The sequence below is a fragment of the Furipterus horrens genome, unplaced genomic scaffold, assembly GCF_987537825.1.
Source record: "Furipterus horrens unplaced genomic scaffold, mFurHor1.1.pri manual_scaffold_11, whole genome shotgun sequence".
In the NCBI taxonomy this organism is placed as follows: Eukaryota; Metazoa; Chordata; class Mammalia; order Chiroptera; family Furipteridae; genus Furipterus; species Furipterus horrens.
Genome location: NW_028327181.1, coordinates 61,069,844 through 61,083,783, shown reverse-complemented (window position 1 = coordinate 61,083,783; position 13,940 = coordinate 61,069,844). Strand labels below are relative to the sequence as shown.

General features: G+C 33.4%; 1 protein-coding gene across 2 annotated transcripts in view; it reads left to right on the top strand.

Annotated features, from left to right (window-relative positions):
• TAOK1 (TAO kinase 1) overlaps nucleotides 1-13,940 on the top strand; it is a 137,551-nt gene that overhangs the window by 99,344 nt on the left and 24,267 nt on the right. For both annotated transcript variants that reach the window (XM_090291609.1, XM_090291610.1), the window contains exons 10-14: nucleotides 1,789-1,882; nucleotides 3,514-3,595; nucleotides 6,780-6,947; nucleotides 9,058-9,261; nucleotides 10,892-11,026. In XM_090291609.1, the coding sequence (XP_090147735.1) occupies nucleotides 1,789-1,882; nucleotides 3,514-3,595; nucleotides 6,780-6,947; nucleotides 9,058-9,261; nucleotides 10,892-11,026 (683 nt within the window). The remainder of the gene's footprint in view (nucleotides 1-1,788; nucleotides 1,883-3,513; nucleotides 3,596-6,779; nucleotides 6,948-9,057; nucleotides 9,262-10,891; nucleotides 11,027-13,940) is intronic.

Genomic DNA, 13,940 nt, shown 5'->3' with positions numbered 1-13,940 from the left:
TAAAAATCCTAGAAGAAAACATAGGCAGCAAAATGTTCATTGCAGCATTATTTACAATTACCAAGATATGGAAGCAGCCCAAGTGTCCATCAGTAGATGAATGGATAAAACAACTATGGAACATTTACACAATGGAATACTAGGCTGTAAAAAAGAAGAAAGTTTTACCCTTTGCAACAGCATGGATGTACCTGGAGAACATTATGCTAAGTTAAATAAGCCAATCAGGGAAAGACAAATACCATATGATATCACTCATATGTGGAATCTAATGGGCAAACTGAACTAACAAGGAAAATGGGTACAGACCCATACATTGAAAACAGGATGACAGCTAGTGGGGGATGGCGCAGTTAGGTGGTAGAGGGATTGAGCAAAAGGAAAAAGGATTCCTTGACATGGACAACAGTGTGGTGATTGCTGGGGGGAGGGAGTGAAGGGGACTAAATGGTAATGGAAAAAACAACAATGAAGATTAAGTTTTAAAAAAAGAAAAGACAAGCCAGAATATAAACATTCTCAGTGCTCAAATATGAGGCATTTTTGAACATCAAAGTAAATAGTAGTAGTAGACTATAGCTTATTAAATAAAATAAAAATCTATAGGCCCTGGATGGGTAGCTCAGTCGGTCTGTATGACAAGGTTTCGCGTTTGATCCCCAGTTAAGGCTCATACCGTAATCAACCAGTGAATACATAAATAAGTGGAACAACAAAAGTGATATTTCTCTTTCTGTCCCCCTACTTTCCTCTGTCTCCTTTCATTTATCTCTCTAAAATTAATAAAAAAAAATTTTTAATCTATAAGTCCATAAAATAAAAAGAATAAAATGAAAGTTTTATGAAAAACTATTTATATAGATTCAAGTACCTTCTCATAAAATACTTATTAATTACAATGGAAAAAAGAGAAACTTCACCATGAAGAAGCCTGCCAGACATCACCTTAAATGATTAAAGTGAACACCATTAAAACAGGACCATTTAAAATAATGCACTGCTTCATGGGATACAATAAGAAAAATAACAACATCTGCTTCTGTGATCTTCCTGCCAAAGATGTATAACCGAAATTTAGTCATAAGACAAACTCATATTGAGGGACATTCTGAAGTCTTGTATCTTCAAAATTGTCAAGATTATGACTTAGAGACTAGAAAAAGATGAGCAAATTCAACCCAAAATGAGGAGAAGAAAGAGAATTTAAAAGATCAAAGCAGAAAACAGTTAAATAAAAAATAAAAACTATAGAAAAAATCAGTAAAACAAAGAACTGTTTCTTCGAGGAAATTGATAAAATTGATAAACCTCTAGCCAGATTGTTTAGGAAAAAAGAATACACATGACTTGACTGTAGGAATTAAAAGGATTATAGGGATATAGTATGAACAATTTTATGTTAATAAATTCAACAACTTAGATAAAATGGACAATTTACTTGAAGGACACATAATCAAAACTCACTTTTGCTGCAAAAGACATTATTTGACATTTGGGTGAAACTTGAATGGGGTTTGAGGATTAGATGAGAGTCATGTATTAGCATTAATGGCCTGATTTAATGGAGATATTGATCTTTAGTAGAATGTTCTTGTTTTAAAGTATTTAGAAATGGTGGGGCATCAAGTAAATAATTTACTCTAAATCAATTTACTTAAAAATGTTCTTTGGACTTGCAATGTTCTGCTAAGTTTGAGATAATTTTTTTATTAAAAAACCTCATTAATATTTGTGTGCCCCTTTATAACAGGTGTGTATTTTAATAAGCAAGTTTTCTTTCTCTTACAGCGGAAAGGAAGCCTCCTTTATTTAATATGAATGCAATGAGTGCCTTATATCACATAGCCCAAAATGAATCCCCTACACTACAGTCTAATGAATGGTAAGTATTTCTAAGAAATATATTACTCAACATTGTATAAATTAAATGCTTTTTGATAATGTTATCAAAATGACTTCATTTCAACTAGGTAAAATGTAACACCTCCTGAAGCAATATTAAAATACGTTTATTTCTCTAACAACATTGTAATTAATTCATCATTGCTTTAGTGTGTGTTATTTTTATTGGTTTTTTAAGAGACATTATCCTGTATGATATTGGCTTGTGAAATTCCCTCAGTGAACCTGTGCTACATAAACTATAGGCAAAGATAAATAAAATAAAATGGATTTATTTTACCCTTATATCATATTTGTCCTTTATTATGTCTATTTTTTTTTTCATAGCATAGGTATCTCAGTAATGTCACGTGGAAGCAAAAAGTATTGCTTTTTACAAAAACGTATATTTTATTTTCTTTGATTTTTAGGCGTACATATAACCCTGATTATATTATAAAGATCACAATTTCAACATTAATATTTTATAATTAAAATACATAGGTTGCCATACCTGTAGTGATATGTTTTAGGAGAATGGTTTTAATTTATATGGGTAAAACATAGGTAAAATGACTTGATTTGTCAGAATTACCAGATAATTTATAACTTTAGAATCATTCTAATTGTTATTATGTTATTTATTATTCAGAATGTTCTTATGTCCCTTTTCCTAATGGTTCCTTGATTTGATAAAGAAGTTTATGTAGAATAGGTTGACAGTTTTAGAAGACTAGAATTATTATTAGAAAATTTTAGTGAGATTAATTATTCAGGTGTATCTAGCATATGAAAAATTCTAGGGGAACTTATAGTATATTTAATAAATAATTTAAAATTCAGAAGTAGATACATAAATTAACGATACTTTTTTTTCAAAGATTACATAATTACGGCACATTTAAAGATCTTGCTGCTTATGTAGATATATATAGAAGGAATCTTTGGCACAGAGTTTAGTATTATGATGTGATACTTTGGGGATTCAGAAAAGAATTCTTCCCACAGGGAATATAAAATGTTATTTGACTGTTTTAAGACAAACATTGATGGAGTAATTATTACTTACTGCCTTGCTCACTGAACACTTACCGAGAACACTAATAATATGTTGCAGACTTCTAATGTTTTTAAAAATACCTTAATTGGTTTTCTGGGTTTAATGGAAGTTCTGTCCATTTATTAAGGAACACTAAATTCTCAAGTATAAAAAATGCTCCCTCCAAAGCTAATAGAGTGATGTTCTGAAACATGCTATATAGAAGATAATCCAAGCAGAAAACAAGAGAGGAAACAGATTGAGAAGAATATTATCTTAGATTTGAATGCAAAGAAGAAAAAGATCGACTTCCCTAATTTTGCCTCAATTTAGAATAAGTTGTGATGTTTAAATATGTACAAACAGGATTTTAAAATAATCTGTACAAGTTTTTCTTTGAAATGGTAAAGTTTCACTGATTGCTTTAAACTGTTTTCATAGACTTAATATGAAATATATAGTGTGTTGTGTCTGCTTTTTTAAAAAATGATTGCTTTTCCATCCCCCTCCCACCTATAGACACATACCTTAATTTGTGTATCTGTTTTAAAGGAAATAGCAATATGTTCACTTGATACTTTCCTTTACAATAGGTCTGATTATTTTCGCAACTTTGTAGATTCTTGTCTCCAGAAAATCCCTCAAGATCGCCCTACATCAGAGGAACTTTTAAAGGTAAGTTCTATTATACTCTTGTTTTCTACCCCTAAGAAATTATTTTAAGGAATGTGTTTTATTCCTCTTTGATTCTGAATCAATATTAAGAATGCTGTATTAGTTTTTACTAAGACAATAATTTTATATAGTGTTCTCTCTTTGGAACCTTTCTCAAATGCTAAGTATTTAATATTTTTTCAAAATTGATTAATATCCTTTACCATTGCTGAATAGACTTTACAGTTAAATATTCAAAATAGTACCAAGTGGCTAAATTGTTATATGTGCAAAAAAAAATTTATGAGTTATAATTATATAATTTAATATATATGGAATAATGTTATATTTCAAAGTTGGCAAAATGTACAACTTTTAGTTTTTGTATCTATAATATGTATATTGTTCTGTATTAAAATAACATGAAATAAAGAGAAATAATGTGATATACACATTTATGTAAATACTGTGGGAGAAAAGAGATTTCAAAAGAAACTTAAAAATGGATATTGTTTCTTTTCTGGAAACATTTTTCTAATTTAATGAAAATATTTTTAAAATCGTGTAAATTCTATTCAGTTTTCAATAGATTTGGTTGCCTAATTTAAATACATGATTGGTATATCCTTTATCTCCTCAAAAAACTATTATTTCATTTGCAGGTTCACCATCTTATTAGTAAGAGTATGGTTGAAATTAATAAACTTCTTAAAACATATAGCTGAGACATTAGTAAGTAGGATTTGACACTTTCTTTTTGTGACCCTAAGGAATCTTGTTGATTTTTCACTACAAGATATTAGTAGATTATTATTACATGAAGGTTTTAGAATTTCGGATGTTCAGTGTATTTTCACTGACAAACAGCACTTAAAAATAACAAAGAAAATCTTGCGAGAGATATATGTATTCAGTAGTATTATTTGCTACCACAGTATATGTCGAAGAGCAATATAAAATTTCAGTAATGCTTGGGGAATTCTAGACAGTAATACCACTCATAGTCTCAAATGAAAGCCTGAATAAATAGGTACATGTAATAGTAGCAACAAAAAGTGTAATATACCTAGGAATTATGTTACTGAAAAATAAGAAAGATCTATATGTAGAAAGTTACCAGATTTAGAAATACATTATTTTTTGCTAAGAAGACTGAATATTGTTAAGTAGTGGTAAAAGGAAGAATGTGACTGCCTTGTTACACGTGCATAAGCATAAACTCTTTTGATAACAACCTATGTATCTATAAGACAAAATCTGTACATAGAAAATTTATGAAAAGAAATATACGATCATGGGGATGTGAAGTACAGCACAGAGAATGTAATCAATAATACTGTAATAATTATGTATGGTACCAGGTGGGTACTAGATTTATTAAAGGGATCACTTCGTAAGTTATACAAATATCTAACCATTATGCTGTATACCTGAAACTAATATAATATTGAATGTCAACTGTAATTTTAAAAAGAAAGAAAGGAAAGGGAGGAAGGAAAACCAAAATGTAATAGTGGTAATTCTAATGGTGGAATTGTACTTTCTACTTTTCTCTATTTGATAGGTTAAGCTTTATTAAATGTTAGTGGTAAACATCACTAATAATATAGTGGCTTTTAATTAACTGCTAGTGTTTAATGAAGTATTTCTTATGCAACATATAAGGGAGCCCATAATATCCAAGTTTATGTGATATAAAACCACCATCAGTAAATACTTGCCCTGGCTGGTTTAGCTCAGTGGATTGAGCGTCGGCCTGCGAGCTAAGTGTCGCTGGTTCGATCTTCCAGTCAGGGTACATCAGAGAAGGAAAACTCTGACTCCAAAAAACCTCCGCTGCCTTGCGGCATACCTCTTCAGGGGAAAGGCTAAGGGAGTAAACCCCGACAGAAAATCCGGAGCCGGAGTCCCTAAGGCGGTTTGACGTTGTAGTCAACACCGGCAACTCCTGCGGCGCACCTGAACCCAAGCTGTATCGACTCCGTCTTTCCCTTGGACCCTTCAGCTGCGAAGAGAGGGGGGGTCTGCTGCATGGGCAACAGCAGACCCTCCATATTACCCTGCCCAGGCTCTGTAGCTTCAGCGTCATCGCAAGATGTCGATTCAACACGGGAGGAGACAGATACCATGTCACTCCCGAGTCGGACTGCACAGCCATTCTTGGCGGTGCAGATAGACTCTGAAGAAGCTACACCATCGTCTCTCGAGACGGACGGCTGCCGACGACGACGACGACGACGACAGTAAATACATTCTGTTGAAAACTAACTCAGAACCGATGCCTTATCTATCAAATCAGTTCTGTAATATGTAAACCTTTATTTAGCCTTTATTTAGGGCTCCAATTTAAGAATTGAACTCACACTCTCTCCCTCCCAGGATCACAAACACGTTTTTCCCTTCCCCCTCCTCTTCTTTACCCCCGACATGCATCTCCTTAACCCTAAGGGACCCAACCAGGTTTGCAAACCGGGAGCAATGGGCAGGAGCAGCAGGCTAATCCCCTGATCCTATCCCCAAGGCCCCCTTTATTCTGACTTCCTAGTGAGATAAAGCAGCCCAGCCTCAGCTCATTTCCCCATCTAGTCCCTCTCCTGTTGCTTCTATCCTAGGCCCTTCCTTGTTTTACTGTCCCCAGCTTTAAAAAGAAAAAGAAAAAAAAGAATTGAACTTAATTGTTAGTGTTTATTTAAACCTTTTGATTATTTTTAAAGATTTTATTTATTTATTTTTAGAGAGAGGGGAAAGGAAGGAGAGAGGAAGAGAAACATTGGTGTGTGAGAAAAACATCAGTCGGTTGCCTCTTGCATGCCCCCAACTGGGGACATGGCCCACAACCTAGGCATGTGCCCTGACTGGGAATTGAACTGGCAACCTTTTGTTCTGCAGGCCGGTGCTCAATATACTGAGCCACACCAGCCAGGGCCTTTTTGATTGTTTTAACTCAGCATTTTCAGTTGGCCAACAAAGGTATCGTGTTCAAAGTTTTTATAAAATGTGCAGAGGTAGTTATGTAGGCATAGAGTGTGTATGTGTAAATGACAACTTTGTAAATATAAGAAGTCAGAAGTATATAATTAGGTAGCTATAATTATATGCATTATAATTACTTAGGATAATAATTCTAGGATCTGAGAAAGAGTACATTTGTACCAATTTTAAAATTGTGTAGGTTTCAACCTGACTTTTACCTTCTCTTATCCAGCACATGTTTGTTCTTCGGGAGCGCCCTGAAACAGTGTTAATAGATCTCATTCAAAGGACTAAGGATGCAGTGAGAGAGCTGGACAATCTGCAATATCGAAAGATGAAGAAACTCCTTTTCCAGGAGGCACATAATGGACCAGCAGTAGAAGCACAGGAAGAAGAAGAGGTGATAACTTAGAAATTACTCGATTATTGAGCTCTCTTTATTAGCTTCTTTCCTTATGCAATTTATCTTGCCATGAATCATTTAGATCAGTGGTTCCTAAATCGTGTTTTCTTAACACTGATCCTGTAAGATAACCAGGTGGGGAAAAAGATTTTGTATTATTTAAACCCAACCCTTTCATAGTGTACATTAGCATAGTAAAGCTCTACAAAGTCTTTCATTAAAGAAACATGTTCACCTTTATTTAATCTAGTCCCTTTTTAAAGCTCTTGGCCACTGAACCCTTTTTATTTTATCTTATTCTTCGATTCCGTGGACACCCTTTTGGAAGGATTTGAAATTATTAACTGGAAGTTGCCAGTACTTACTCAGAAGTCATACAAAGTTAGCAGGCATTCTAAGAACTCTGTCACCAGGAGCCATTTACTCTTTTCAGTTCTGCACAATTTTTATTCCATCTACACAGTTCTAAAATGCTCATATTACAGATGAGTAAAGCGAGGCTCAAAATGATTAACTCACCTCAGTTTGAGGCATGTGGGTTCAAAGTCATGTATTACTCACTCTCAAGGCCACATTCTTTCCATGTAGCCTTTTAGGGAGAATGGAAATACAAATGTGCAAGAGATAATACTAAAGAACTTCCTCATGGGGGTGAGGGGGGAACGAACACACACACACACACACACACACACACACACACACACACACACCCTCCCTATAATTTATTTGTGGAGCTATCTCTCTCTCACACACACACACACACACACACACACACACACACACACACACACCCTCCCTATAATTTATTTGTGGAGCTATCTCTCACACACACACACACACACCCTATAGTTTATTTGTGGAGCTATCACACACACACACACACACACACACACACACCCTATAATTTATTTGTGGAGCTATCTCTCTCTCACACACACACACACACACACACACACACACACACCCTATAATTTATTTGTGGAGCTATCTCTCACACACACACACACACCCTATAGTTTATTTGTGGAGCTATCACACACACACACACACACACACACACCCATAGTTTATTTGTGGAGCTATCACTCTAAATATTTTCAGTTTTCTTCTTTGCTCCAGTCCAAAGGTTTAATTCTTTTGCATTGCTTTCCAGTAAAAGAGGTCACTTTGCATTCTGAAACCAGAAGCAGTAGTTACTTACTTTTTTTAATAGTACTGCATAATTAATAAACTGTAAATACAGTACTTTCTTACTACAGTTCTGGTTTTTTTTTTATTTTGTTTTATTCTTATAGTCATTAAGAAATTATTGGGTTATTTTAAATATATGAAATACTTTAGCGAAGTTGTGAAATTAATAAAATAATGTAGTTAAATCTAGTTCTAATGTAGTGTCTCTGATAGGCCAGGTAATATAAGTATATATATATATGTGTATATACATATATATATAGAGAGAGAGAGAGATAGTATGTATATACTAATTAAATCCTGCATATCTTGTAGAATTCTAATTATGGTAAGACTACTATAATGTTGGTGCCCAGATACCATTTCTTGCCTGATTACTTCAGAAAAGCAGTCTCATGATTGTGATTAAATAAGTAATACGTAATTTTGAATTTACACAAAAATAGATAGGAATTAATCTTAATTATTTGGTGGCAGCAGATAGGCTAGGCTATATTCTGAGGAAGAAAGAAAAATACACTTATAAAAGACTTCAGTAAAAAAATTAATAAAAGGCATTCTTTACTAGATTTTTGAAAGGTTGGGGCTTGTTTAACGATGGAAATCATTGATATAAACCAGATAGTTCATGAGATGTGTACTAAAAATGGATTTCAAAAAAACTGGAAGTAACCCAGAACTGATGACCATACTTTTTTGCATGGTTGGGTTTTTGTTATTTATTTATTGGTCATTTTTATTTGTTTTACTGTCAAGTAACATTTGGTAAACTTCCTGGTCTTGACAAATAAAGGGAATTTCTCATGATAGACCTCTGACTTTCTAAAGGCTGTGAGTCAAGCAATATGCTAGGTACTTGTATTCAAGAATTCAAAACAAATACAGATGTTTGAAACCTAATACTCTTTTCCCTTAGGAACAAGATCATGGTGTTGGACGGACAGGAACAGTGAACAGTGTTGGAAGTAATCAGTCTATTCCCAGTATGTCCATTAGTGCCAGTAGCCAAAGCAGTAGTGTTAACAGTCTTCCAGATGCCTCAGATGACAAGAGTGAGCTAGACATGATGGAGGGAGATCACACAGTGATGTCTAATAGTTCTGTCATCCACTTAAAACCTGTGAGTATTTGAGTGCCAGTGAAAAATTTCAACTTTGATAAATAATTTTCTTTTATCTGATTAGTTTAAGAGGAGTTTTTTGTTGTTTGGGTTTTTGTTTTTTTTTAATGTTTCAGAAGTTTGAAACAATAGGCTTGTTAATTCCCAATTTAACATCTGCATTTGGAAACTAATGTTCTGAGAATACCAAGAGAATATTTTTAAAATCTTAGAAGAAAGTTAATACAGAAATATGACATGTATTATTTGAAGTTACTTTACATGGAAAATAAATAATTTAAAATAGTAAGTATACACATGAAATTAGTGATAATGGTTGCCTTCTCAAAGCAAGAGAAATGGTTAGGATGATCAAAAGTAGCTTTGCATTATCCATGCTTACATCTTTAAAATAAAAGTGAGTGTAGTTGCAGAAAGTTATAAATTTTGAGTGTCACACACAAATGGGGTGTTTGCTACATTATTCTTTGCATTTTCAAGTGGATAATTTTAAATTTTCTTGAAAGTATTTGAAGGTCAGTAGCTCCTTTAACACTTAGTAGGAATACTTCCTTTTTAACTTTGTAGCTTGCGGTAGGTATTACCTAAATGTTGGTAGGCATGTGAGCTAAAAAATGGAACCAACACAAGTGTCCATCAATAAGAGTGGTATATACATCTAATGGACTATTATTCAGTTATGAAAAGGGATGAAATTCTGATGCATGCTACATCAAGTTAACCTTGAAAACATTATGCCAAGTGATATAAACCAGATGCAAAAAGACAAATACTGTGTAATTCCACTTATATGAAATATCTAGAATAGGTAAATTCATAGCAGTAGAAAGTAGATTAGAGGCTACCAGGGACTGAATAGAGGATGAAATGGAGAATTTTTGTTAATGGATACAGAATTTCCAGTTGGGGTAATAAAAAAGTTTTTAATATAGTGACAGTGGTTTCCCAACATTGAGAATGTAATTAATGCCACTGAATTATATCCTTAAAAGTGGTTAAAATGGAAAAATGTTTAAAGTTTTTAAAAATTTTAGAAAGTTATTAAGAATGATTAGATAAGTGGTAGTGTTATTCAGAACAAAATCATGTTTAATTTTGTTTCTTAACAATAGAATCAGTGATATGAAAGATTAGTCCCACAATTTGTTGGTTGTTACTTCAGTTTACTTCTCTTTAGTTAATGAACTAAGATAGTATATAAAGAAAGACAATTTACAGCTATTTTTCTATTATCTTGGACAAATGACAGAAGATATTTTTAAGCTATATTATTGCTTCTAAAACCTAAGAGCCTTAGAGTAATTAATTTTATTACTGCTGTTTAAAATATGGGCTTCATGTTTCATTTTCTTTATTTTCAAGCCATATTAAAACTTTGCAATTTTGCGTATAACGAGTAGGATATAAATCTAGCTTTATACATTTCCTTATCCTGAATCTGTGTACGATTTCATACACTGAAGAAATAGTGTCTCCTGATTCTAATTATGTTGAAAAAATATCAGCGTTCCCCATTTTTGTTTGTTTCTGCTTTTAAAATTATGTTTTTGAGATTTGTTGATCAAGTTGTCTTTTAATTTTCTTGAGAGTTCAAACAAACTGTTCACCTCAGTGTTGTCTCTTTGTCTAGGAGGAAGAAAATTACAGAGAAGAGGGAGACCCTAGAACAAGAGTGTCAGATCCACAGTCTCCCCCGCAAGTATCTCGTCATAAATCACACTATCGTAATCGAGAACACTTTGCTACTATACGGACAGCATCATTGGTAGGTACTTTTCCTAAATTAGAAGCATAATTTTCATGTTGAACCTTGGCATCTATACTCAAATATAACTTTTCTTTTTGTATTTGAGTTTTATTTTGCAAAAAATATTCAATTTTTCAGTGCCTGTTAATGAGAAAGATTATACAAATCACTCAGAGAATTTAAACTAATATTTTCAGAACATGTACACAAGTAGCTAATATGTTAGAATATATTAAATGCTTAAGAGGACTACAAGATACTAAATAGGAATTCAAATTACTTTTAATTCAGGGCATAAAGGAAGTATTTATAAAATAAATTGTGTGAGCCTTAAGTAATTAGTTCTAGGCTCGAGGGAAAGGAGAAACGTTATTTCCACATAAGAATTAACAGTAGGCCCTGACTGCTGTGGCTCAGTCAGTTTGGCATCGAACTGCGGACTGAAAGATCATGGTTCAATTCCCAGTCCGGATGCATGCATGAGTGGCGGCTAGTCCCAATTGGGGGCATGAGAGAGGGAGCCAGTCAATGTTTCTCCCACACATCAATGTTTATCTCCCTCTCTTTCTCCCTCTCTCTAAAAATAAATAAGTTTAAAAGAAAACCTCTTTACCAAAGAATTAACAATAGGAAATACTGAGGCTAACCAAAATGAGGGGGAATGTTTGGGAAATGTGAGGTGATCCAATTTGATATACTCAAAACGGAGTTCTTCTGATTTCTCAAATAACAATAAAAAATCTACTGTTCATTACAAGAACATCGTTTTATAAACCAAATGATTATTATATTTGTATTCAGACTTTAAGACATTTTCCTTATTTTTAACTATATTTTCATTTCTCTAATTGGTTTATAGTCTTTATTTTTTTATTTCCTTTTTTACTGAATTTATTGGGTTGACACTGGTTAACAAAATTAAACAGGTATTGGATGAACAATTCTACAACACATCATCTGTACACTGGATTGTGTGTTAACCACCACCCTGTCAGGTCTCCTTCCATCAGCATTTATCCCTCTTATACCCTCCTCCACCTTCCTCACTTCCCTGCTAACCCCCCACCCCTCACAGTCACCACACTGTTGGTCATGTCCATGAGGTTTTTTTAAAGTATATTTTATTGATTATGCTATGACAGCTGTCCCAACTTTTTTCCCCTTTACCCCTCTCTACCTGGTACCCAGTTCCCTCCAACAATCCCGCTACTTAGCTCATGTCCATGGGTTGTACATGTAAGTTCTTTGCCTTCTCCATTTCCTTTACTATTCTTAACATCCCCCTATTTTGTTCCTACCAGTTACACTTGTTAATCCCTGCACCTTTTCGCCATTCTCCCTCTTCCCCCTCCCAGCTGGTAACCCTCCATATGATCTCCATATCTGTGGTTCTGTTCCTGCTCTTGCTGTTTGCTTAGTTTGCTTTTGTTTTTTAGATTCATTTGTTGATAGTTGTGATCATATCCATGAGTTTTCTCTCTTTTTTTTTTTTTGTCAATACCCCCCTACCCTAGCAGCTGTCAGCCTGCTTTCTATGAGTCTGTCTCCGTTTTGCTTGTTAATTCATTTTGTTATGTGTGAAATCATATGGTACTTGTCTTTCTTTGACTGGCTTATTTCATTTAACATAATGCTCTCTAGGTTCATCCATGTTGTCAGGTTGTTACAAAGGGTAAGATTTTCTTTTTTTTCTTTTTTTTTTTTTTTATAGCCAAGTAGTACTCCATTGTGTAAATGTACCATGGCTTTTTTAATCTACTCATCTACTGTTGGATACTTGGGCTTTTTTAATGGAGTATTTATAATCCTGATCAATGAGATAAGTAGAACCAAAATATAACAAAGGATCGTAGGGATAGGAAGAAATTATATCAAGATATTATAGGAAAAGTAGGCTATTGGAAAATATGATAGAAAGACAAAGAGATATGGGAGTTATCTGAATTACCAACTACTTATGCAAATTTTATAAATTCCATGCTATGACCCATGAATCTGTATAACGTGAGGTCAAGAACAGTGTCTCCAGTCATAATTCAAGTTGTTTCTACTATTTTGCAACATCCAAATAACTCTTTGAACAGAGAATATGGCAAAGTTGCTTAATTTTTTTTTTCATGACTATTTTAATAAATACCTAGAGAGGGGCCAGTTTGTATGGAAACATCTTTGTGACTTGGCATATATTAAATGTTTCTCAAGCAAGTCTTCTGCCCCCAAATTTGGCTCCCTCAAATTAATTAAGAACACTTAAGTAGGATTTAGAAAACTTACTTAAGGTCTGTATTCTTAAACTTAATGATTCTGATTATTTCAAATAAAAATTCAGAATGTGAAGATTTATGCAGAAAGATAAGCATAGCTGTATTATTCAGTATGTTTACCATATGCCATAACTCAGTCTTCTTTTGCGTTGGATTTTTTTTCATACAGTAAAATGCACATATCTTAGATATTTATTCAGTTTGAAGAGTTTTTACAATAGCACACACCTATGTTAATCATTGCCTACAAAATCAGGATGTGTAAAATTTCTTGTGATGCCAGAAAGTTCCCTCTTTTGTCAGTTCGTCATTTTCATGACCACCATTTTTTGTTTCTTTTGTTAGATTTAACTGTTTTCAGATTTTATATAAATGGAATCACAGAGAATTTATTTGTGTTGAGTGTATTTCTCTCAGCTTCATGTTTTTGAGATTCATCTATGTTGTTGTGTTCAGTCTTTTATTACTATAAACAGTTTTCCATTGTATGGATATACTACTGGTTTTTTTTATTTATTCCTTCTATTGATGAGAATTTGGTTTGAATTCCATTTTGAGCTATTACACATAGGTTGCTAGAAATATTCTTGCACAAGTCTATGTGAACATGATGTTTTCATTTCTTTTTGGTAAATACCTAACAGTAAAATTGTAAGCTCATAAGGTAT